The sequence below is a fragment of the Drosophila busckii genome, chromosome 3R, assembly GCF_011750605.1.
Source record: "Drosophila busckii strain San Diego stock center, stock number 13000-0081.31 chromosome 3R, ASM1175060v1, whole genome shotgun sequence".
Lineage (NCBI taxonomy): Eukaryota > Metazoa > Arthropoda > Insecta > Diptera > Drosophilidae > Drosophila > Drosophila busckii.
Genome location: NC_046607.1, coordinates 20,424,120 through 20,445,717, shown reverse-complemented (window position 1 = coordinate 20,445,717; position 21,598 = coordinate 20,424,120). Strand labels below are relative to the sequence as shown.

Sequence of the window (21,598 nt, the reverse complement as noted above, 5' to 3'; positions counted from 1 at the left end):
TTTATATTATGCATTTATTACTTATATTATTTATTGTTATGCAGCTGTGCAAGTTTTAATTAGTAAACAAACTGAAACTCGCACTAATTTATTTATTATTTTATTTATTTAAGCTATGCTATGACCACTAATTGTTTACTTAATTTTATTACACTTTTTAGCTATTAATTTTCTAAATTTATTTACAATACTTTAGCTCACACTACTACTGATTTATATGTTATGCAAATGGCGCTTACAAAAATAAACTCACACACATTTCTATGCTATGCTATGCTAATTAAAGCGTAGCATAAAACATAATTCAAGTGCATGATAAATGCGGTTATAATAATTATGCCAAAACACAGAGTTCGCTCTTCACGAAAAATGTGTTGAAATCGTTGCTGTAAATGCAAATGAATGGCGGTCAGTCAGTGGAAAATAATTGTTGAATATTATGCGCTAATATTTTTTAGCACTAGCAGCAGCAGCAGCATAACGAAAATCAACTGGAATCCAATTAAAAGTTGCTGCTGGGGGCAGCCACAAAGTCCAGTTGAATGTTAAATTTTCGCCAACGAGCGAGCGCAAGCATTGAAAGTGGCATCAATGGTCAAGTTGAAGGCTCTCCTGCGAGACTTTAGTGCGCTGTGTGTGTGTTTTTGGTTTTTTTTTCGTTTGGTTATAAATAACAGGCAAACACGCAAACAGTTTGCGCAAGTTTATTTGCCAGGTGGAATCTTTTTTAGCCACATCCTGAACGAGTTAACAACGCGAGCGCTCTGTTCGTCGTTAGCTTGCGTGCCAGGCTTTGGGTCAAAGAATGGGGCACAAAGTTTGCGCTAAGACAGCGGCCAACAACAACAACAGCAACAACTAGCATAACTTTGATTAAGTTTCTATGCCGTTGGCTTGCTTAAAATTGCAATAAGCGTGCAAAGCTCGGCGAATTAACCATGCCCAAAGTTTAGCACAAGTCAGCAGCAGCAGCAGCAGCAGCAGCCAGAGTCGCCCCCTTAAAAGGCCACAAGGACTTACAACAACGTGCTTGGGTTTACTGAAGCGCAAGACTGAAGCGCTGCAAAGTATGCTACACAAAATGTTAGCCCCGGCACGTGCGCCATTTTGAATACGAACGACAGCCACATAGCAGTGTTTAGGACAGCAGCAACACACATACACACACACAACATAACAAACAAATTGTGGTCAGGTGATAGACCTCAAAGCTAAAGCCAAAGCCAAAGCTGCAGGCCAGGCCTTTTATGATTATTGTCTTAAAATTAATCAATGAGTGCGTCGCGCCCAGAAAACTTTCGACTCTAATAGATTTCGAATGCTTAAAGCGAACTACAACAAATTGATAAACTTTTAGCCAGGCAGCAAATTAATAAAATTACGCAGAAGCCACGTAAAAAGAAAACTTAGCAAAATGAGGCACAGTGAGGCAAAAGAGCAACCACAAGATGCAAAATAAATAAAACGCACTTGAATTTTCAAGCAATATGTTTAAAAATAAATTGAAATGCTTAAGCTATAAATAATATAAATGCTACAAATTTATTAAATGTGCTTTGACTTATTTCGCTCAGTGTAGTTTTAATAGACACAACTTGAGTTTGAAGATTTTGCCATCTAGTTGGCTTTTGTCAAAGTCAAAGTATAAACTAAAGTAATAGAGAAATTGTTGCTCGAGACTTCATATTTTGGTTTTGCGTGCGGCTTGTAATTAATTAACTAAAAACATGGGCGATGTGGATAAATGGCTGGCGCAGACCTCAGAGTGCAAATACTTGCCGGAGCACGAGCTAAAGAAACTATGCGGTGTGGTATGCGAGCTGCTGCTGGAGGAGAGCAATGTGCAGCCCGTGAGCTCGCCCGTGACTGTTTGCGGGGACATACACGGGCAGTACTATGATCTGCAGGAGCTGTTCAAGACGGGCGGGGAGGTGCCGCATACGAATTACATATTCATGGGTGACTTTGTGGATCGCGGCTATTATAGCTTGGAAACATTTACGCGTCTGCTGGCGCTAAAGGCGCGTTATCCGCATCGCATGACGCTGCTGCGTGGCAATCATGAGACGCGTCAGATAACCAAGGTCTATGGCTTCTTTGACGAGTGTTTTGCCAAATATGGCAACAGCAATGGCTGGAAGTATTGCTGCCAGGTCTTTGATTTGCTTACAGTGGCGGCCATTATAGATGAGCAGGTGCTTTGCGTGCATGGCGGACTCAGTCCGGACATCGTTACGCTCGATCAAATGCGCACTATCGAGCGCAATGGCGAAATTCCGTTCAAGGGCGCACTTTGTGATCTGGTGTGGTCCGATCCGGAGGACATCGAGTCGTGGGATTCAAGTCCACGCGGCGCTGGCTGGTTGTTTGGTCACAAAGTCGCCGAGGACTTTATGCGCATCAATAGCCTGCAGCTCATCTGCCGCGCCCATCAGCTGGTCGAGGAGGGCATCAAGTACATGTTTGCCGGCAAACTGGTGACCGTTTGGTCGGCGCCCAATTATTGCTACCGCTGCGGCAATGTGGCAGCTATACTCAGTTTTAATAACGCTCAGCAGCGTTTGACTAAAATCTTTACGGCCGTGCCGGACTCGGCGCGTGTGATTCCAACTCGCAATGCTACGCCGTATTTTCTGTAGTGAGCGCTTCACACTCCTGATGTGTATACAATAAAAATATTCATAGCATTGTTACAATTCAAATCTAATATGCAGCTGCTTTTAATACACTTGCGTTTTATATAAAAAAGGGTATGCAAGAGTTGGACTGAAGCTTTAAACGCCAATTGCTATTGTAGCAACTTTATGTTTCACAAATTCCAATACAAGAATTTTCATTCTTTTCTTATTTAGTTCAGTTAACTGCTCATAAAGTTTAAACTGCTTATTGCTTTATAAGCAGCTTTTTATGCATATTTATGCTTATTTTAATTATGTATGCAACTGCCCAGATTTTTTTTAACTTTGCTGTTTTTATTGAATCTTCTCTTAAATTGAGACTAACATTAAGTATACAAATCTTATAACTAAACTTTATCTAACAGTTTCTTTAAAAGAAGTTTAATCAAATTTTGCTGATTTATAGCTGCGCATGATTTGAAATTAAGTCTGCAGCATGCGATATGCTGCTTAAAAATTAACCGATTTTCCGCTTTATGCTCTTAGTAATGCTAAAAACAAAGTTGCATCATTATATTTTACAATTTTTAAATTTTAGACAATTTTTGACATTTTTGCCATCACATTGTTGGATAAAATATCAATTCTAACTTTTTCAAATTTTAATGCAATTGTGTTTAAATTTAACCGACGAGTCTAATAAGGCTTAAAACTTTGCAATTGCAGCTCATTTGGCTGAGCTAGAGCTCATCAAAGGCTAATATTTCACCTAAAATTTTGTGTTGCGTGTTTAGTCTTTTGATTCATAGCTTGGCCTAAGCTAAAGTGAGCTTGCAAAATGTGCCATAAATAAGTTTACCAAAGTGTATAACGTAGTTCAGTTGCTTACTTAACACTTGGATTAGCGAACGTTGCTCTGCGCGCTGTCAAATGTCAACCGTCATTTAAAAGCGTTTTTAAATAGCATCAACAAAAAAGAAAAAAACGCAAAACAAACAGCAGCAAAAAATTGAGCAACATTTTTCAGCTGTCAGGCAAACATAAAGAATAAGTTACGCCCAGCGCCGCCCACTGCGGCTGGCGCGTGCTGCGCTTCATTTGCTGGCTGCGTCAATAATACGCACATGAGTGTATAATAATAAATGCCTGTGGCCAAGCGGCAGCCAACTCAAGCGTAAGAGTAGAACAAAGGCGAGAGCAGTGAGCTGGGAGTGGGTGTGGGTGTGGGGCTAGGGGCTTGGGGTGACGCCTGCTGTTTATGTGAGATTCATAAAGTTTTTGATTTAACGTCGCGATCATAAATCGTGTGCCAACGTCGTTTACTAATGGCGGCCGGAAGTGTGTACTTAGTGAACGCCATTTTGTTGTTGTTGTCGCCGCCATTATTGTTTGATTTTTCATGCCAGTGCTTGACACTCAATAAAGCCAATAAACAAAATGGACAAAAGCGAATGTCTGTGTGTGTGTGTGAGGCGGCAACTGTCAAAACATTAGTGGGCGTGCGCTTTAATAATAAATGTTAATATTTTACTATTTTTTTTTTTCATTGCAGCATTTTGTAGCAGCAGCGCGCGTGACTGCAAATGTATGAGGTAAGCTTTGACTTTAATTAATTTTAATAGATACATTAATTGCTGTTAAATATGAACATGGCATAAATTGATTGAACTGCTGCATGCATCATTGACTTTCAATTTATTGATTATTATGAAATATAAATGCAATTGAGCTTGAAAAAAGGTTTTTATTGCTCAAGTGCTTGCAACAAATATTAATTTCAAGCGCTAAGTGACAACAAAATGGCAGCCAGCTGCAGCTATGTGTGTGTGTGTGTGTGTGTGTTGGCAGTTTGTTGAACTTTTTGTGTGTTGGAATTTGTGCTACTAACGCTTATGGCAAATACACAGTTGGCCGCATGAACAAGCCCAATGAATCGAATGATTTCAGTTTTGTTTTGGAGCCAATTGAAATGCAGCAGCTGCTGCTGCTGTAGCTGGCAAGCAATAATTTACTATTGCTTAAAGGCAGCAGCAGCAGCAGCAGCATAGAGAACTGAACTAAGGCTTAAATATGCAGCATACAAATCCGCAGCCTGCTGTGCGCTCAACTGCAAAAATTCCATTGTATTAAAAACAACGACAAAAGCAGCAACAACAACAACTACTTCTTGTTCTTGTTCAAAAACTAGGCAAAAAGGTAAGAAATCTTTTGTTACAACGCCACAACACTCGACCAAACACACACACACACACACTCTACGCATTGCAATGTGTATCAAGTGCCAAGATGCTTTCAGCTTTCAGCTAGCAGCTTCAAGCTTTCTTTCAGCTTACAGCTCACACAGCTTTGCAGTTTTCTTATTTTCACTCAGCGCTGCTTGTGTCGCGCTGCTTGCCTCAAGTGCTATTGGGTTTGCTTTTTGTGTGTCGCAAGCAGCGTCACTTGCAGCGGCGGCGCAGCTTTAGTTTATTGATTGACTAAAGTAAACCGCCAAAGGTTTGCCAAAGCGTTTGAAGCGCAACCCTTAACTAAATTTGCATTTTAGTGTATGCGCAAGTCGTTTATTTATTTTAAGAGCAACGCGCAAAGCGATTTCTATGTATTTCAAACTCAGTAATTTTTTAAATTGCATTTGCATTTAGAGTATTTGCCATTCGTCCTCATTCAATCAGCATTTCATTTTAAATGACCAATCTTAACTTGAATTTGCAGCTTAGAGTTATTACCATTCATCCTTTCATTAATTTCGCTTTCATTTTAAAAGCATTGTGATCTAAACTCAATTATGATTGACTACAAACGATTTAAACGGCTGCAGCTCAGCTCTAACTTAACTTAAATGTGCAGCTTAGTGTATTTGCAATTCGTTGCATGCTTTTCGTTGCAATTTTAAAAGCATTGTGGCCTAAATACACGTTGAGTGAAGCTTGATTGACTAAATTAAACCGCAGACGCGCCAAAGCGATTGAAACAAATTTCAAACTCAGTCCAATCTTAAGCTGAATTTGTAGCTTAGACTATTTGCCATTCGTTCTTTCATTTTAAATGCATTGTGATCCAAACTAAAGTATGATGAACTAAAGTGAACTGCAGACGCGCCAAAGCGATCTAAGCGAATCTTTCAAGCGCTAACTTAACTTGAATTTGTAGCTCAGAGTATTTGCCATTCGTCCTTTCATTAATTTAGTTTTCATTTTAAATGTATTCTGTTCTAAACTAAAGTATGATTGACTAATGTATTATATTAAATGGCTAGAAGTCAGCTCTAACTTAAAATAGAATATTTGCAATTCGTCTTTTCATTCATTTTGCTTTCATTTTAAATGTAGTAAACTACAGACGCGCCAAAGCGTTTTAAACGAAGTTTATACAGCCCGATTTTAACCTGAATTTGCAGCTTAAACTATTTGCCATTCAGTCATTTCCTTCCTTTCATTAATTTCGCTTGCATTTTAAAAGCATTGTGGTTTAAACTAAATTATGATTGAGCGATTTAAGCGGCTGCAGTTCAGCTCTAACTTAGAGCATTTGCAATTCGTTTTATGCTCTTGCTTTTAATTTTAAAAGCATTGTGCTCTAAACAGGCGTTGACAACAAGTCATAAAATGCATGGGGAAATAGTAAAAGCAGCATAGACAAAACAGTTAGAAGCAGCAGCAGCAGTTGCAGCCTTAGCCTTCGAAGCAGCAGCAGCAGCAGCTTGCAAAACACACAAAATGCTGTGACGTCTTATTGTGGGCAATGGCACAATGCGCTGCGCTGCTCTGTTCTGCTCGTTTCCGTTTTCATATGCGTTTTTGCCATATTTTTTGGCATGTGTCAACAGAGCAGCAAACCGAGCAGATTTACTGTTTGAACTTGCAGCCAAGTCACAATGCATTTCCATTTGCTGGCAAGAGCAGCAGAACGTAAACATACAACAATAGCCAGGCCATTAATAATACACACACACACACACACACACACACACACACACACAACGCAACACAATTTAAAAGCAAATGCTAGTTTAACTTTAAGTCTCATAATGAAAACGTTGAGCAAAGTATTTGCTTTAGCTGCTATTTTTGTTTTGTTAGCAAATATTTACCAAAGAGAGAGTTATATACATATATATATATATTTATATAGCATATTGTGGTCAGCAATTCATTTTTGCAGCTGATTGAAGCTGCTTGTTTGCTTTTCATTTGCCTAAAATTTTGTGTTTGCGCATTTTGAGGCAAACCGTAGCAGCCTCTGCGCCATTTGCTTGATTAATTGCCAACTCTTTGCACTGCTACAAACTGCCTTTGATTATTTGTAGCTTTAAATAAATATTTTATGCGCTTTTTACACTCAATATGGCTGCCAAGTCGAGCTGCCATTTTGCCAGATCCGCCATATTTCATTTCCGCTTGTCGCTAACATTTTTTTCTGCTGCTGCTTTGTTCCTTTTTGGCTGCAAAACTCAATTATTTATGCATGTCACGTCATTTTCGGCTAACCAACAACAACAACGCGCATATATATATATATATATATATAATATATATACAATGCGCAGAAATTCAAATGTCACTTTTCTTTCTCTTGCTTGTTCGCATATAGCCAAGCTATATATAGCAGCTACCTATGTCGTTTATAAGATTGCCTAACATATGGTTAATGCCCTTAGTTAGATTTATAGCCATGAATCGCAGTCACGCAGCAGCAAAAACTTAGGCGTGGCTGCTTTTTTTTTTTCTCTCCAACACTCACAACATTCGTTGAAAGCAATTGATTTGTAATTTCCCATATGACATGCGCGTTTTTGTTTCATTTTTCATTTCCTTGCGCCAACAGTTGGTCAGTTAGTCAATCAAGCAGCGTGTATCAATCAAATTGTCTGTCATATATGAAGTATACGCAGCGTGCAAATTTAAAAAATGCTGCTGTTAAGTTGATAAGCAGCAAGCGGCTGTGGCTGCTTTTGCAATGAAGCATTAAATTGAATTGTTGTGCGCATTAAGCGACGCCCACTGTGCAATTTGTTCAATAGTCAGTAGCTCAACCCCATGCAAATGTTTAGTTTAGTGGAGTGGGACGATCAAGTCATAAATTGCTCAATGCGTTCAAGCGGTTCAACCCGTTGCCCATAACAACATTGAATAGAGCAAAGCACACAGCACGTGCCGCACAGCTACACACACACACACACACACACAGACAAAAAAGGCAAAAACATGCCTTCAGCTGCTTTTCAATAAGAAAGGATTAAGTTTTAAAGTAAACTGCAAACGACAAACGAGCTTTGCTGCTTGCCTTGTGTGTGTGTGTGTGTGCCAATAAAAAGCACAGATCGCATATCTCTCTATATAGATAGACAGAGCGAGAACTTGACAGGCAACTTGCTACTTTTGCCAGTCGTTACTCGCCCCAAGTTTTAGCCGCTATGCGTTTCGTTTGCGATAAGTGTTATTTTCAACTGCCAGCTGTGATTCCATAAAAAAGTTTCATGTTACCAAAGTGACTTGGCCAAGCTCCCCTCAATTGCTTTTATATATATATAGAGCTCTTTTATGTTGCGCAACTTGCAGGCGAGAGCGAGTTATAAATTTGCTTATCGCAGAGACTTTTAAAAATTTGTGCGCTTTAACTTTTTGGGGCAGCAACAACAAGTCGGTCGCTTGACTCATTGCTTATGCACTCGTAGCTGCTTTTTGCTCTCATACAATATGCATAAGGCCAAGTGGTTTTATTTTTGAACAAATGTCGCCTCAAGTGGCCAACAAAGCGGCTAAAACTCAAACGCCAAACTCAAGTGCGCATCAAGTGTATTAATCAGAATTTAAGCGGCCATATGCGCTTCTAATTTTAAAAGCTAAAGAAATAATTAAAAACTTACAAATGAAAACATCTACGCATATTTTCTTGCCTACTTATAATTAATTATGCGCTGCTTGCGTTTCTAATTTAAAAACTCTGTGTACAGTTTTGCTAGAATTTCAATTAAACTTTAGCGTCGCCAGCTGTCAACTTGACGGACTGACTGACTGACTAACTGACTTTTGAGGCTTTGGACTAATGAAGCTGCTGGGCAGACGCAAACGCGAACGTTGTTGAGTGTCAAGCGCCACTTTGGCTTGTCGTTCACTCAGCCTGTCAACATTTTATTCAACACAAAAAAAAACAGTTTGCGCCAGCTTATAAAATGAATAATGCATTTGACTGTGCGCACAATTTGAGCCAAGTTTTGATCTTAACCTGTGTATGCAACGACTACTTAAACTTAATTACAAGTTGTGCTAGTTTTGCATGCAAATTGTCAATAGTTTGCGCTTTGAGGCGCTTTGTGGCCACACAGAACTTTATTCATATGCTGCGCAATCAAAAAACTTTGGCCTGCTTTCTTTTCCACTCTTTTTACTAAATATTTAATAAACTTGCAAAGTCGGCAGCTTAAGTGGGCGGCAGGCAGTCAGTTAGTTTATGGATTTAGCACAAGCTGTTGGAAGTAGGTGAACTGCTCAGTTGGCTGCTGCTCAGTTGCCTGTCAATGCTGCACAAACTGCATTGAGTTGCATGCAAATATGTGCGGCTGTCATAATCTCTGACAAGTATTGGCATTCATGCGGCATGTGGCAAGCCTAAGCGCTCGCAATTTTAATTTCCTTCCGCAGGCAGGCAGCAGCTGCCACACAACTGAGCTGAAAGCGAGAGATAGAGCTGGACGCAACTTGGATTTATATTTCGCTTGTATTTATTTGTTGCTTGCGCACATTTCATTTTGACTTGAAATTGAAAACGACTGTCGACTGCAATTTTTAATAGCTTCAGTTACTTGGCTTACGCTTTATGTTCTTTGCGGTTTTAGCTGTTTGTACATTGCATTGTGGTTAGCTTTGCTAAATGCTGCATAATTGACATTGTTCATGTATAAATTACAATTGCTGTTGAAATTTCTTTATCCTTTTCACAAACGTGTCAAATTTAAGTTGTAGTTGCGCTCAAACCACAAGCTGAACATAACAATTAAACTAAAGTCCTTAGGGGCTTAATGAAGCAGGTAACACAGACATTGCGCATACGCCTTGTTTGACCCACTGCTCAATTGATATGCAAACAATGTGCGGCTTACATACAAAGTAAGCAACTATATAGTATATATAGCTATGCTTAGACACAAAATTAATTGAATATTATACACTAGAGTGAAAGCTGCTTGAGCTGAGTTTAGTTATCAGTTAATTTACTTAGCACTGCGCTATTGATTGCAGTTTATTCAACAATCCTTTAGCTCTGTCGCTCGCTCACTCGTTTATTTCCTGTTCATTTATTTACAATTCGCATGCAATTTCTCACTACGTATTGATTTTTGTTGGCATGTTGTTGGCTTGGCTTGGTAACAATGCTGCTGCTGCTACTGCTGCTGCTTTTGGCATATAAATGAAGCGCAAGGAGCAATGGAGTTTCCATTGGCATTTAGCACTGTGCTACGAGTCATTGCCACTTGCAATTTTAGCAAAAGTTCAAACTACCCCGCGCTTCGTTTAATTAAAAAAGCAATTTGAGCACAGCAATTGGCAGCCAAGTGCTTCAATTTGCGGCGAATAGCAGCAAATAGCCTGCATGTGTATAAAAACACATGCGCTATTTAAATAAAATCATAAAAAAGTTTATACTATTTGATTTTTTTTTTTGCTGCTGCTGCAGCGTTTTTCGCTTAGCCCGCATGCTAAATTTTCTTGGTGCCATAAAGCAAGTGCCCTAGCCATAAGACAGCGCAAGTTTTCTTGCCTTGCTATTGATTTTCTTGAGTCGCTCAACTTTGCTTTTCTTTTTGTTGTTGCCGCTGCTTGGCTTTCAATATACGACAACCACCTGCCAAACTCACTCATGCAACAGCTACAACAACCACTAACGACAATTGCTACAGCAACAACAACCCCGCTGGCATTTTGAGCTGAAAATCTACTCAGAAGCTATAAATTGCTGTTTGCTTTTTTATGTGCTGAACTTTGCCTCAAAAGGACGAAAACAATAACAAACAGCAGAGTGTGCAGTAAAAATTTTCATAAGCACTTCAAATAAAATAAGTTTAAAATTTAACAAATTTGAGATTCAATGCAGTTTGAGCGCCTTAATAGTAACAAAATAAAGCTGTATGCGTGTATGAGTATGTGCACCCCCTTTTTCAGTGGGGGTTGTGTAATGTTATTTTGTTTGGGGGTGGATTTTGCGTCTAGCGCAATTTAAACGCAACGCAAATTTCCAACGCATGCCGTTGCTTTTTGGTGGTGGTGGCATGCGGCATTGTGGGTGGTGGCATGCGGCCATGTGGCTGCTGCTGCTGTTCCAGTGTTGGTCAACGCTTGCAGCTGTTTTGATTTGCATATAGAAAACGAGCGCGCCAGGCGGTCTGGTCTCTAAATTTATGTAGTCTATGCAATATATTTTGCTTTGTTTACAATTTAATTGCGCTAATAAATTAGACTAAGCATTGCTGCTTGTTTTAGTTGCTAGTATAAATCAGCGTTATGGCCTAAGCCATGCTCGCTGACCTAGTTGCAGTTGCTAATGCAATTAAATTCAATTTTTTATGCTATGCGCGCGCCAAAATGTAGGCAACATATTTTTAGACGCAGCATCTTGTAAAATTGAAAAAACGTCAACGTTGTACGAAAGACACGTATTAGTCTGGCACATGTGTAAATCCAATACAAAACATGCCACGTGCCACTGCAACATGCCCCACCTACAAAACTTTTGCTGCTGCAGTGCACAATAACAAAAGAAGCAACAACAAAAAATTGTTTCGTTGCAAAAACATTAAACAACTGAGTCACGACTAAGAGCGTCGTTGTTGTTGTTGTTGTTGCATGAAGTTGTTGCAAGCAGTCGTGTGCATGCAATGCGTTTGTCACGCGCCCCAAAATACAAAAAAGCGAAAACACAAACTTTGTTGCAACTCGCATCGTAGCGTTGAGTTTGTTTTGTATTTGATTTCGTTGAGAAGCTGCAGCTGCAACACAATGCAGTCGTTGGGGGCAAGTTATGCAAATGCTGCCAAGCAAAAATAAATATAAATATTAACTGCGCAGATATGAAAATCGACAACGCACCAACGACTAAAAAGGCTTTTGCCTTTGTTGTGTGGCAAGCACTGAATGCACAGCTTGTTGTCTTTGCCACGCTTTGTTCTTTGCCTGCTTCATTTAACCCCAACAAGCAACGTGTGTGTGGCTGAACAAAATGAAGCATAAAAGCCGCCTGGTCTGGCCTGGCCATATATAAATTAGCATGAGTGGACTTGAACCACTTGAAGTAGACTGCCAAAGGCATGAGCGAGCGTGTGGCTGTGGGTGTGGCTTAAGCAGAGCCAAGTGCCATTTAGCATATTGCACACACACACACACACACAGACAAAGATAAAATACAATGAAGTGTCACATGTGGCATGAAAATTGTGGTTTTGCTATTTGGGCTTGTCTGAACTTTAAAGCTTTAAAATTTAAAATTTGCCATTTGCACCTGTGAGTGTTTGCGTCGTATACTTGATTAGCGGCATGGGTAAAAACACTTTGGAATTTAATGCCGCAGCGTAAGCCAAAAATATAGAAGACTCTGTTTCATTTGCGTAAAAGTCTCGCGACAAATTGCCACAGGGCTGTATCTTTATACGTCGAGTATTTTTTCTTGGAAACAAAGCAAATGCCCCACAGGACTAAAAATGTAAGCAGCTGCATTTATGACTTTTGCGGGCAGGCTAATCTGATGTTAGGCAGCAGTGGGGTTGTTAGCCCAACATCTAAAGGACATGTTAGCACACAAAGCGCAGAGCAGAGCTGAGCTGCTGCTGCTGCTGCTGCTGCTAAGGAAGACAAACAAACATGAGAAGATTGTAATTAACATAAAATTAATATCAACATGTTAGAGCCAAGTGGCTCAACATAGGTTGCTGTGCTGGCTGCTTAGAGACTCGACTCGACTCTAAATGTAAAGCAGGCAAGCGTCAGCTGCTGTTGACAAAGCTATACATATAGTTAGCATATATATGTATTTAGATGTTCTCAAGCGCTCCATTGAGCTTGTAGCTTTAGCTGTTTGCCTTTGCAGCCAGGTATATATATAATCCTGTATACATCTATATAGTATAGCTGGGAAGCCAACATAGTTTGTAGTTTTCACAGCAGCAGCAGCTACAAGCAATTTGATAAAACATTTGCTTTGTTACAATTTTAATACCTGCCCTGTGTGCTATTAAATCTCCGCAAACCAGACACACCCGCTCAGCTCCACACACTCACACACACACTCAAAGCTCAAATAAGCAATTATGCTAGCTAACGTTTAGTTAACACATTGTCGAGTTTTTTGTTGTTGTTAAAAAACACACACACATTTTAATTACAAGTGTTATAACAATTTGCAACATATTTGTTTGACATGCAATAAGGGAAAACGAGTTGCCGTGCAGTACGGCGCCAGTAATAGTAACTTGGTTAGTAAACAAAAACATTGTTGAAATTAGAATTGGTGTAATCAACAACATTATGACTGCTTTGTTGCTAACTAACTTGAACAAAACATAGTAACATTACTTAAGCTTAAGCTGTAATACCAAGCGTTGGTGTATTGTTGTTGAATAATTGTTCATGCTACATAAATTCACTAACACTTGGATCCGCTTTGCTTTTTATGCTAAAACAATAAACTGGAATTTAAATGAAATTCACAATATTACTTGAGTTACAAGTTCTACAATTTCTAGCGTTGGTGTATACAACAAAAAAATCAACAATTCGGCACGTTAGCTATTTTTTAATATTTTTTATTAATTTTAAGTTGAGTATATCTTAAGCGAAATGGCTACGCTATAAGTTTAGGTTCCTAGCGTTGTTGAATACACCAACGAATTCAACAATTGCTAGCTATAAGTTTACAATTCCTAGCGTTGGTGAATACAGTACTGTTAATATTTTTTTTTTTTTACTAATTTTAAGTCAAGTATAATTTAAACAAAATCGCTTTGCTATAAGTCTATAAATCCCAGCGTTGTTGAATACACCAATAAATTCAAGAATTGTGAATTTTTTTTTTACTAATTTAAGTATAATTTAAGCGAAATCGCTTTGCTATAAGTCTATAAATCCCAGCGTTGTTGAATACACCAACTTGGCAGCTATTTTATTTTTTTTTTATAATATTCTGCTTTGCGTTATAACCAAATGGCATTATAATATATTTTTTGCAAGCTCATAAAAAACAGACAGCACTGCACTAAAATTTTATTTGTATTCAAGCGGCTGCTCAGGCTGCTTTAGTTTATGCTGCGAAGCTTGAAAGAGTATTAAATCGTAGTCGTGTCAGTCAAACGTTAAACGTAGCTTCACTTTTTTCGCTGCTGATGTTGGCTCATAGGCCGTAAATCGTGGCCAACGCACGCAGCTACCTTTGGCTTGCTGCCATTAACGTATGTACGTTGGCTACGTTGACTTGTAATTATGCATGTTTGCATGTTGCCTGTTGCGGCTCAAAGCGGCGCGACACATAAAACAAGCGCCAGACAAAGACTGCAACTGGTTACGCCCAGCTCAGCCCAGTCATGGGTAACAGGACGACGACGACGACGCCTGGACAACTGCAGTTGATCCCGCGAGACTGCAAACTGTGCGAGTTTGTTGGCTGTCTGCCCAAAAAGGGGGTTTGCGCCTTAATTATGCGTCAGGCAACTGCCACAGCACGCGTATTAAATTAGGCTGGGGATTTGTTGTTTAAACTTTAATTTAACACTTTACGCTTAAAGCTAGTTGAACAATAAAAACTTTGTGCTTATAGCTAAACTATAAAATTAGGCCCCCACACACTGTTAACAGAGCTAGAAGAAAATAGGATTTAAACATTAAAAATATAATATTTAAATAATAAACTTACTGCATGAAGTTGTAATGTTGCTGCTTAAGGACTGAGGGACAAATAAGGCAATAAAACAATAAATAGCTAAAAATTGCCATGTGAGTTTTAGAGTAGATGCTAAACAAAAGTTTCTATTAGAAAATATATATATAAAATATTAAACTTACTTTGTTGTTTACTGTTTACTGCTTGTGTTGTGTATTCAAACTGACGACTTGGGTTTGTTGCTTTTGCTAGCTTTTAAATATAATTGAAACAAAGCCTACTAAACAAATAAATTTTCTCAACTCTTTACAGACGACGCCATATAAATTGCCATTGCTCTAGTGTTGGCAACAATGATTTGGCAGACAAACATTGTTCGGCGCTATAATGATGCATATCAGTCAACAAACAATATCAGCTGCAGCAAAATCAATAGCATTGATAATAATAATAACAAAAACAATGAGCAACACCTAAACAAATAGAAAATCAAGCGAACGAGCAAATCAATACAAATAGCTGCTGTGGCGAAAATTTACTGTCAACATTTTGTATAAACAAAAGCGCGAGAAGCGACAAATAAAGGCGTTCGAGACAAACAAACAATCGACACACACACACACATAGACAGTCACACCCACAGCATTTCAAATGGGTGGCAAGAGTGTGGGCGCCAGCGCTGCTGGCAGCCTCAATTCCAGTATCTGCAACTCGGTGGCAACTACAACAACAGCAGCCACGGCCAACAATAGTTTGAGCCAACAGCAGCAGCAATTGCAAGCCAAGTATATTAAATCGAAACGTCATCAAAGTCGCTATAGCAACTTGCAACACTCGGGCCACGATTCCAGCAGCTATCTCCATTTGAATTCACTCTGGTCCATTTGGTATGGCGTACTCTTGACACTCTTTCAAGGATATTTGGCTATGCATGGCGCCTACAGGTTCTTGGGTAAGTTATATAAAGAAAATTAATAATTTATAATATATGAATTTTTATTATTGTTTATATTGCATAAGCTTAAAAGTTAAATTGAAGACTAATGAATACAGAATAGATTCTTGGGAATTTATAATCTTATAATTTGATTCAAAGACTAATGAATACATATACATAATTAGTATAAATGCTGAGAACTTATATAAAACATGTTATATTCTTGAACTGCATATACGAAATATGTTTAATATATTTTCCATTGGATCTAAATGTAGAGAAACTTCAAAGGCAAACGATTTAAAATATTTTAATCTAATGCCTAAGCCAAGTTTATATTTATATTGATATTGATATTTTAAATGTTGAACTGAATCTTGTTGAATCTTTTTGCTGATCTATCACATATCAAATATCTTAAATTCAACTGATTTTTATCTTTAAAAGAATTCTGCGAATTTTGGTTTGTAATTTATAATCTTATAACTTGATTCAAAGACTAATGAAAACAAATACATAATAAGTAAATGCTGAGAATCTGGGAAATTATAAATATGTTATATTCTTAAACTGAATATGAATACGACATAGGTTGAATATATTTTCCGTGGGCCTTAAACAATCAATAAATGTAGAGAAACTTCAAAGGCAAACAATTTAAAATATTTTAATCTAATGCCTAAGCCAAGGATATATTTATATTGATATTGATATTTTAATTTATTGATATTTATTGATCTATCACATATTAAATTTCTTAATTTCAATTCCACTCTAAGTGGACTCTAAGCAATCAATAAATGTAGAGAAACTTCAAAGGCAAATGTTTTAAAATAATAAACCAACATATATCTAAGACTGATATTGATATTTTAAATGTTGAACTGAATCTTTTTTCTGATCTATTGCATATTAATATTAAATTTCTTAATTTTAATTCCACTCTAAGCAAAATTAGTAACTTTAGTATCTTTAAATTTAGTTTTCTCTTGCCCATAGTTGTAATTCAATCAATCTCTAAACTTGTTGAATCTTTTTGCTGATGTATCACATATTAAATTTCTTAATTTTAATACCACTTTAAGCAAAAATAATGCATATTTCATGTTAGTAACTGATTTTATCTTTAAAATTAGTTTGCTCTTCTCCATTCAATAATCTCTAAACCCAATCACAATTATAATTATTTTTGTATCTTTTTGTACGCAGGCTGTTCACTCATTCCATGGAAAATTGAGCCCGTTGCCGAACTAAATCTACAAATTGTGCTATCCGGTGTGGTTTTCATTTTGCTACCTGTGTTCTTTACCTCGGCGGTGTTTAAGGTAAGGACGAGTGCCTAAACCAATTTGGCACTACATTAAATTAAGCGTATGCGGCAGCGCTGTGTGCGGTTCTGTCTGCTGCAGTTGATAATTAAATTTTTTTCTCTTTGTTTTTTGCCTTTTTGTTGTGTCTGCGCTGCGTGTTTTTTGCATTGTTTGTTTATCAACTATTTTTAGTGGCATTATTTTCGTTATTAAATTCATTTGCAAGCAAACAGAGCATACGTTGTTGCATGGTCAGTGGCGCCTCCGTTAGCTGCCGCAGCTGCTGTGGCTCCACAAAATGGCTGACAACACACACACAGCTAGACAATTGCATTGGTTATCCTTACACACAGCTACAAATGCAACATCCTCTGTGTACGTGTTTATGTTGCTCGTTGTCGTTCGTGTCTCTGCTTTTATCAGCATAATAAATGCAATTATGGCTTTTTCATATCCTCCCCCTTTTTTCGCAGCTCTTCCCCAGGCCAACTATACTATATGTAGTTTATATGTATTTGAAGTGCATGGCTGTTGATGTTGGCAAAGAATATAAAAGAAAAATACGTTGTTAGAAAAATACAATAACTTGCAAACGGTTTTAATACCCTGTCTAAGCTACAGTGAGCGGCAGCAGCTATGCACAGCTATGGACAAACATTTATTGATATATTATGTGAGCTTGAGTTGGTATTAAATACTTAGTTGATAACTGTGCGCTGTTATGTTAGTCAACATTAAATTTTGCAAGCTGCAAACTTGTCAATGCTCAGCCCAGTGAGGCTGGCAATTCCCATTTGTGTAGTCCACCCAATCATAGCAGCTAGAGAATTGAAAGCATCGCTCTTACTCTTGTTTAGTTTTCGTTTAACTGGTCAGTGTCTGCACAGTTTGCAAGCAAATAATTGACTTGTTTTTACCCTTGAAAAACAGACAGTCAGTAAAGCAATTATTGAGCTGGACGCTGTACTGGGGACATGCTATTTAACATTTAACTGTCTCGGGGCGGCAGACAAACAAAAATGAACAATTGAGCAAAATGCTGAACCACAAGGCAAAAGCTGCATATCAGTCAGTCACACTGCAGTTGTGATGAGTTGGGGGGCAGCGCTATCAAAAACGTAGCCGGATGCAGCAGCAGAACTACGAACCGAACTCACTGTAGTGTCAATCGAAGGTTTTTTGTTTGCAATTCAATGCGGACTGCGCTTGCAATTAAAACAGTGACGACTGTTGCGCATATGATAAGCGCACATTGATTTAAATGCACAAATCAAATTGGCTGCAACTATAAATAAAAGAATAGAAGTTAGAGCAGCAATGACACGCGTTTGTGGTAAACGTTAAGAGCTTAAGGGGTTAGCTCCAACTATAAATCGTAGAGTATATAGAGTGGCAAGCTAGCTGCTTAGCTAGTTAGTATTGTTTCCGATATTCAATTTATTATTTTGCACAGCAAGCAGCCAATTAATACAAGCAACTGACTAACATTTGCAGCGCTAACACTTGCGCTTTTCTTTTCGAGCGCCACATCCCTGAACTCCGCATAGTTGAGCGTGCCATTCATTTCTCGAATCCAATCGTAAAAATGTGAAACATTTGCATACACACCAGGCAACATGCGTTGGGCACAGTCAATGCCCCACGAGATGACGCCAGCCAGTTCGCCATTGCATATCAGCGGTCCACCCGAGTCACCTTGGCACGCATCCACACCGCCAGCCAAAAAACCCGCGCATATTTGCGATGGCGGCATTTTGAAATATATATAATTGCATAGTCGTTGCGGCACCAGCGGCACCTTGGCCTGTTGCAAGCGTTCTCTGCGTCTGCCCCAGCCGCTGATCAAGCACAATGTGCCGGGTCGATAGGGATGCGCAGCAATTGGCACAGCGCGCACTTTGGCCAGACCCCAGGGTACATACTGGTTGAGATAAATGAGTGCGATGTCGTTTTCAAAGGTCTTGAGACTGTAGTCCTCGTGGCCTATAATGCGCTCCACGCGATAAACTGCAGCGGACTCTTCATCGCTGAAGAGCGAGGTTATGCCAGCGACGACTACGAATCGTTTACCTTCTTTGTAGGTTAAGGGAGCGGAGGTGTCGTTGCTGTGGAAGAGATAGAGCAAGAAAATTGAGTTAAGAGAGTTAAAAGTGCAGTAAACTAAGAGCTAAAGATAGACAGAGCTCAGAATTCCAAGCTATAGCTGAGTTATTGCTGTATAGGGTACAGCTACAGTCGGTTGAGACTCACTTTCATACACAAATAGTGCAGTAAACTGTGAGCTAAAGGTAGACAGTCAGTTAGAGCTTAGAATTTCGCGAATTAATGAAGTACAGAGTACAGCTACAGTCGGTTGAGACTGACTTTCATGCACTAATAGTGCAGTAAGCTCTGAGCTAAAGACAGAAAGCCAGTTAGAGTTTAGAATTCCGCACTAAAAGCGAATTGTTGAAATACAGAGTATAGTTACAGTCGGTTGAGACCGACTTTCATACATGCATAGTGCAGTAAATGGAGAACTAAAGATAAAAAGTCAGCTAGAGCGCCAAATTCCGAACTCTAAGCGAGTCATAAATGCACAGAGTCTACTGTAGTCGCTTCAGACCGACTTTAATACATGAGCTAAGCCTATAAATTCAGCTTAGAACTTAGAACTCCAGAATAAACCAGAGTTATTGCTGTATAGAGTACACGTACAGTCGGTTGAGACTGACTTTCATACACAAATAGTGAGAGCTAAAGATAGAAATTGAGTTAGAGCTTAGAATTCCGCATTATAAGCGAATTAATGAAGTTCAGAGTACAACTACAGTCGATTGAGACCAACTTTCAAGCAAACATAGTGCGGTAAGCTCAAAACTAAAGGTGGAAGGTCAGCTAGAGAGCCGAGTCTGCTGCAGTCGCTTCAGACCGACTAAGGATATAAAGTCAGCTTGGAACTCCAAAATAAACCAGAGTCGGTTGCGACTGACTTTCATACATAGTGCATTAAACTGTGATAAAATGTAAGCTAGAGTTTAGAATTCTGCACTATAGTCGACTTAATGCAGAACAGAGTCTCTGCTAATGGCTTGAGACCGCCTTTCATACTCACACAGCAAAGCAATGGGCTGCTGAGACAGCCAAACGCTGCGATATCAACGTTCCTCCACACAAATGTCCACTCGCTAGGATAACATTATTCTCATCAGCCAAACGCAAACGCACTGAGAGTTGATATGGCGCCTGCTCGATCTCAATGTCATAGCCGCCCACAACCTTTGCATGCGTGCTGGGCGTTGAATCTGCAGAAAATAGTTAGAGTGAGTTACTTTAACTTATGTGCGCCATACTAACTTTGAGCGCTGGCAACAGCTGTTAGAAATAAGTGCACAGCAGTTAGCAGTTGCCAAGTCGACGCGCCGCCTAACATTGAAGTTTAATTTACTAGAAATAATTTGTAGATATGTGTGTGACATTTTTGTTTTGGGCTGTCATTCGATATGTGACAGAAGCTAAAAGTTTTGCATGCGCGCATTTAAAATCGTTAGAATGACAACGCTTTTATGCTTGAGGCGCGACCACTAAGAGCAGCAGCAGCTCCAAAGCCATGGGAGCGGAAAGCCACAAGCAAGTGGGTGCGCTGATTTGGGCTGCTCGTCTGACGCCCCCAAGGCAAATGGCAAATGGCGCTGGCTGCACTTTCAGTTCATTTTGCAAGCAGCCAAAAAAGGGTGGAGGCAACCGCGAAATGTCGGCACGTTTAAATGTATTATCTTTCCGTGCAGCAGTGGCTCACACATACGCACCACTCTATGTGTGTGTTTGTGTGTGCATTTGCGCTTCAAATGCGTTGCTGCTAAACGAAACGAAACGAAATGGAAACGAGGCACAAAACACAACAGAAAGAGTTGCAGCCACAATTCCGCATGTGTGTGTCTCGCTCTCTGCTTGTTTTTAATTTAAAAGCTCAACACTGCGGATTTATTTATATAGCGCACGTGATGCACCATTCACTTATTTTAGTCGCTCTCTGTGTATGTGTGTGTGTGTGCTCAGCTTCAACTACACGCTGTTAATATAAATATTTCATTTATCATTTGTCACGTGAATTTTTTATGCGCCAACGCGTCGTATACGCGTCGCACACTTTCCACGTAGCGCATAAAAAATGCAAAAACATCTAAAGCTTTGCGCCATACACAACTTTTTGACTAAAAAAAAAAACATTTCATTTACCTTACCCATTGCATTTGATTTTATTAATTGCGGTAGTCTGGGCTTGCATTTTTTGGTTTGGTCAGTCAGCTGCGGTTTTAAATTGAACTTTGCTTAATGTTTTTGGTTGTGCGTTGCTATATTTATGCAATTTAATTGATTTAAAAGGTTAAAGGCTTGGCAAATTAATTATTAAGTAGCATAATTTAAAGCAAGCATTAAAACAAAGCTTTAAATCTATTAAACAATAATTTAATATGCATTTAAAGCATTTGCAGTAAACAATTGTTTACTTTTTTGTATGTTTATAAATATTTTAAAAATTCCAAATGCTGCACAAATGCTTCAAATATCTTTTTAGTATGTCACACAACACAAAAACCTGTTAATTAATCTATTAAAAAATAAAACAATAAGCTAAAGTCCAGCGCTAATAACTAAACAATTGTTAACTTCTTTTGTATGTTTGAAAATAATTTATAAATATTTTAAAAATACCAAATGCTGCAAATTGCATGTCACACAATATAAAGAAACTAAAGCTGTAAAAAATAAATGAATATGCTAAAGCCTTGACAATAATAACTAAACAATTGTTACAATTTTTGCAACAGTAACAATAATTTATAAATAATTTGAAGCTTTTAAAATTATATTTTAGTTTGCTCACTGAA

At 38.6% G+C, this 21,598-nt stretch overlaps 3 protein-coding genes and 1 long non-coding RNA gene across 5 annotated transcripts in view; 2 read left to right on the top strand and 2 right to left on the bottom strand.

Annotated features, from left to right (window-relative positions):
• LOC108603583 (protein tincar) overlaps window positions 1-21,598 on the top strand; it is a 44,156-nt gene that overhangs the window by 12,598 nt on the left and 9,960 nt on the right. For both annotated transcript variants that reach the window (XM_017992523.1, XM_017992525.1), the window contains exons 2-4: window positions 4,171-4,210; window positions 14,793-15,432; window positions 16,627-16,742. In XM_017992523.1, coding sequence (XP_017848012.1) covers window positions 15,132-15,432; window positions 16,627-16,742 — 417 coding nt within the window. In that variant the 5' untranslated portion in view covers window positions 4,171-4,210; window positions 14,793-15,131. The remainder of the gene's footprint in view (window positions 1-4,170; window positions 4,211-14,792; window positions 15,433-16,626; window positions 16,743-21,598) is intronic.
• On the top strand, window positions 1,643-2,701 carry LOC108603587 (serine/threonine-protein phosphatase 6 catalytic subunit). The gene has a single exon (XM_017992528.1). The coding sequence runs from the start codon at window positions 1,728-1,730 to the stop codon at window positions 2,637-2,639; it is 912 nt and encodes a 303-aa protein (XP_017848017.1). The 5' UTR covers window positions 1,643-1,727; the 3' UTR covers window positions 2,640-2,701.
• LOC108603589 lies at window positions 14,215-14,703 on the bottom strand. Its single transcript, XR_001915308.1, has 3 exons — window positions 14,663-14,703; window positions 14,514-14,612; window positions 14,215-14,457 (listed from the first exon to the last, which is right to left on the bottom strand). It is a non-coding gene; the product is annotated as an uncharacterized LOC108603589 (long non-coding RNA).
• On the bottom strand, window positions 18,155-20,191 carry LOC108603586 (anionic trypsin). The gene is made up of 3 exons (XM_017992527.1): window positions 20,064-20,191; window positions 19,822-20,011; window positions 18,155-18,832 (listed from the first exon to the last, which is right to left on the bottom strand). Exons 1-3 carry the CDS (start codon window positions 20,137-20,139, stop codon window positions 18,160-18,162), a joined length of 939 nt encoding a protein of 312 aa, XP_017848016.1. The 5' UTR covers window positions 20,140-20,191; the 3' UTR covers window positions 18,155-18,159.

Bases quoted from the DNA above. Each gene is read 5' to 3' on its own strand.
- LOC108603587 (XM_017992528.1), top strand. From the start codon at position 1,728: ATGGGCGATGTGGATAAATGGCTGGCGCAGACCTCAGAGTGCAAATAC.
- LOC108603586 (XM_017992527.1), bottom strand. From the start codon at position 20,139: ATGTTAGGCGGCGCGTCGACTTGGCAACTGCTAACTGCTGTGCACTTA. The intron at 20,012-20,063 runs GTTAGTATGGCG...TATTTTCTGCAG, and splicing joins AGCTGTTGCCAGCGCTCAAA to ATTCAACGCCCAGCACGCAT. The intron at 18,833-19,821 runs GTGAGTATGAAA...TCTCTTCCACAG, and splicing joins GCAGCCCATTGCTTTGCTGT to CAACGACACCTCCGCTCCCT.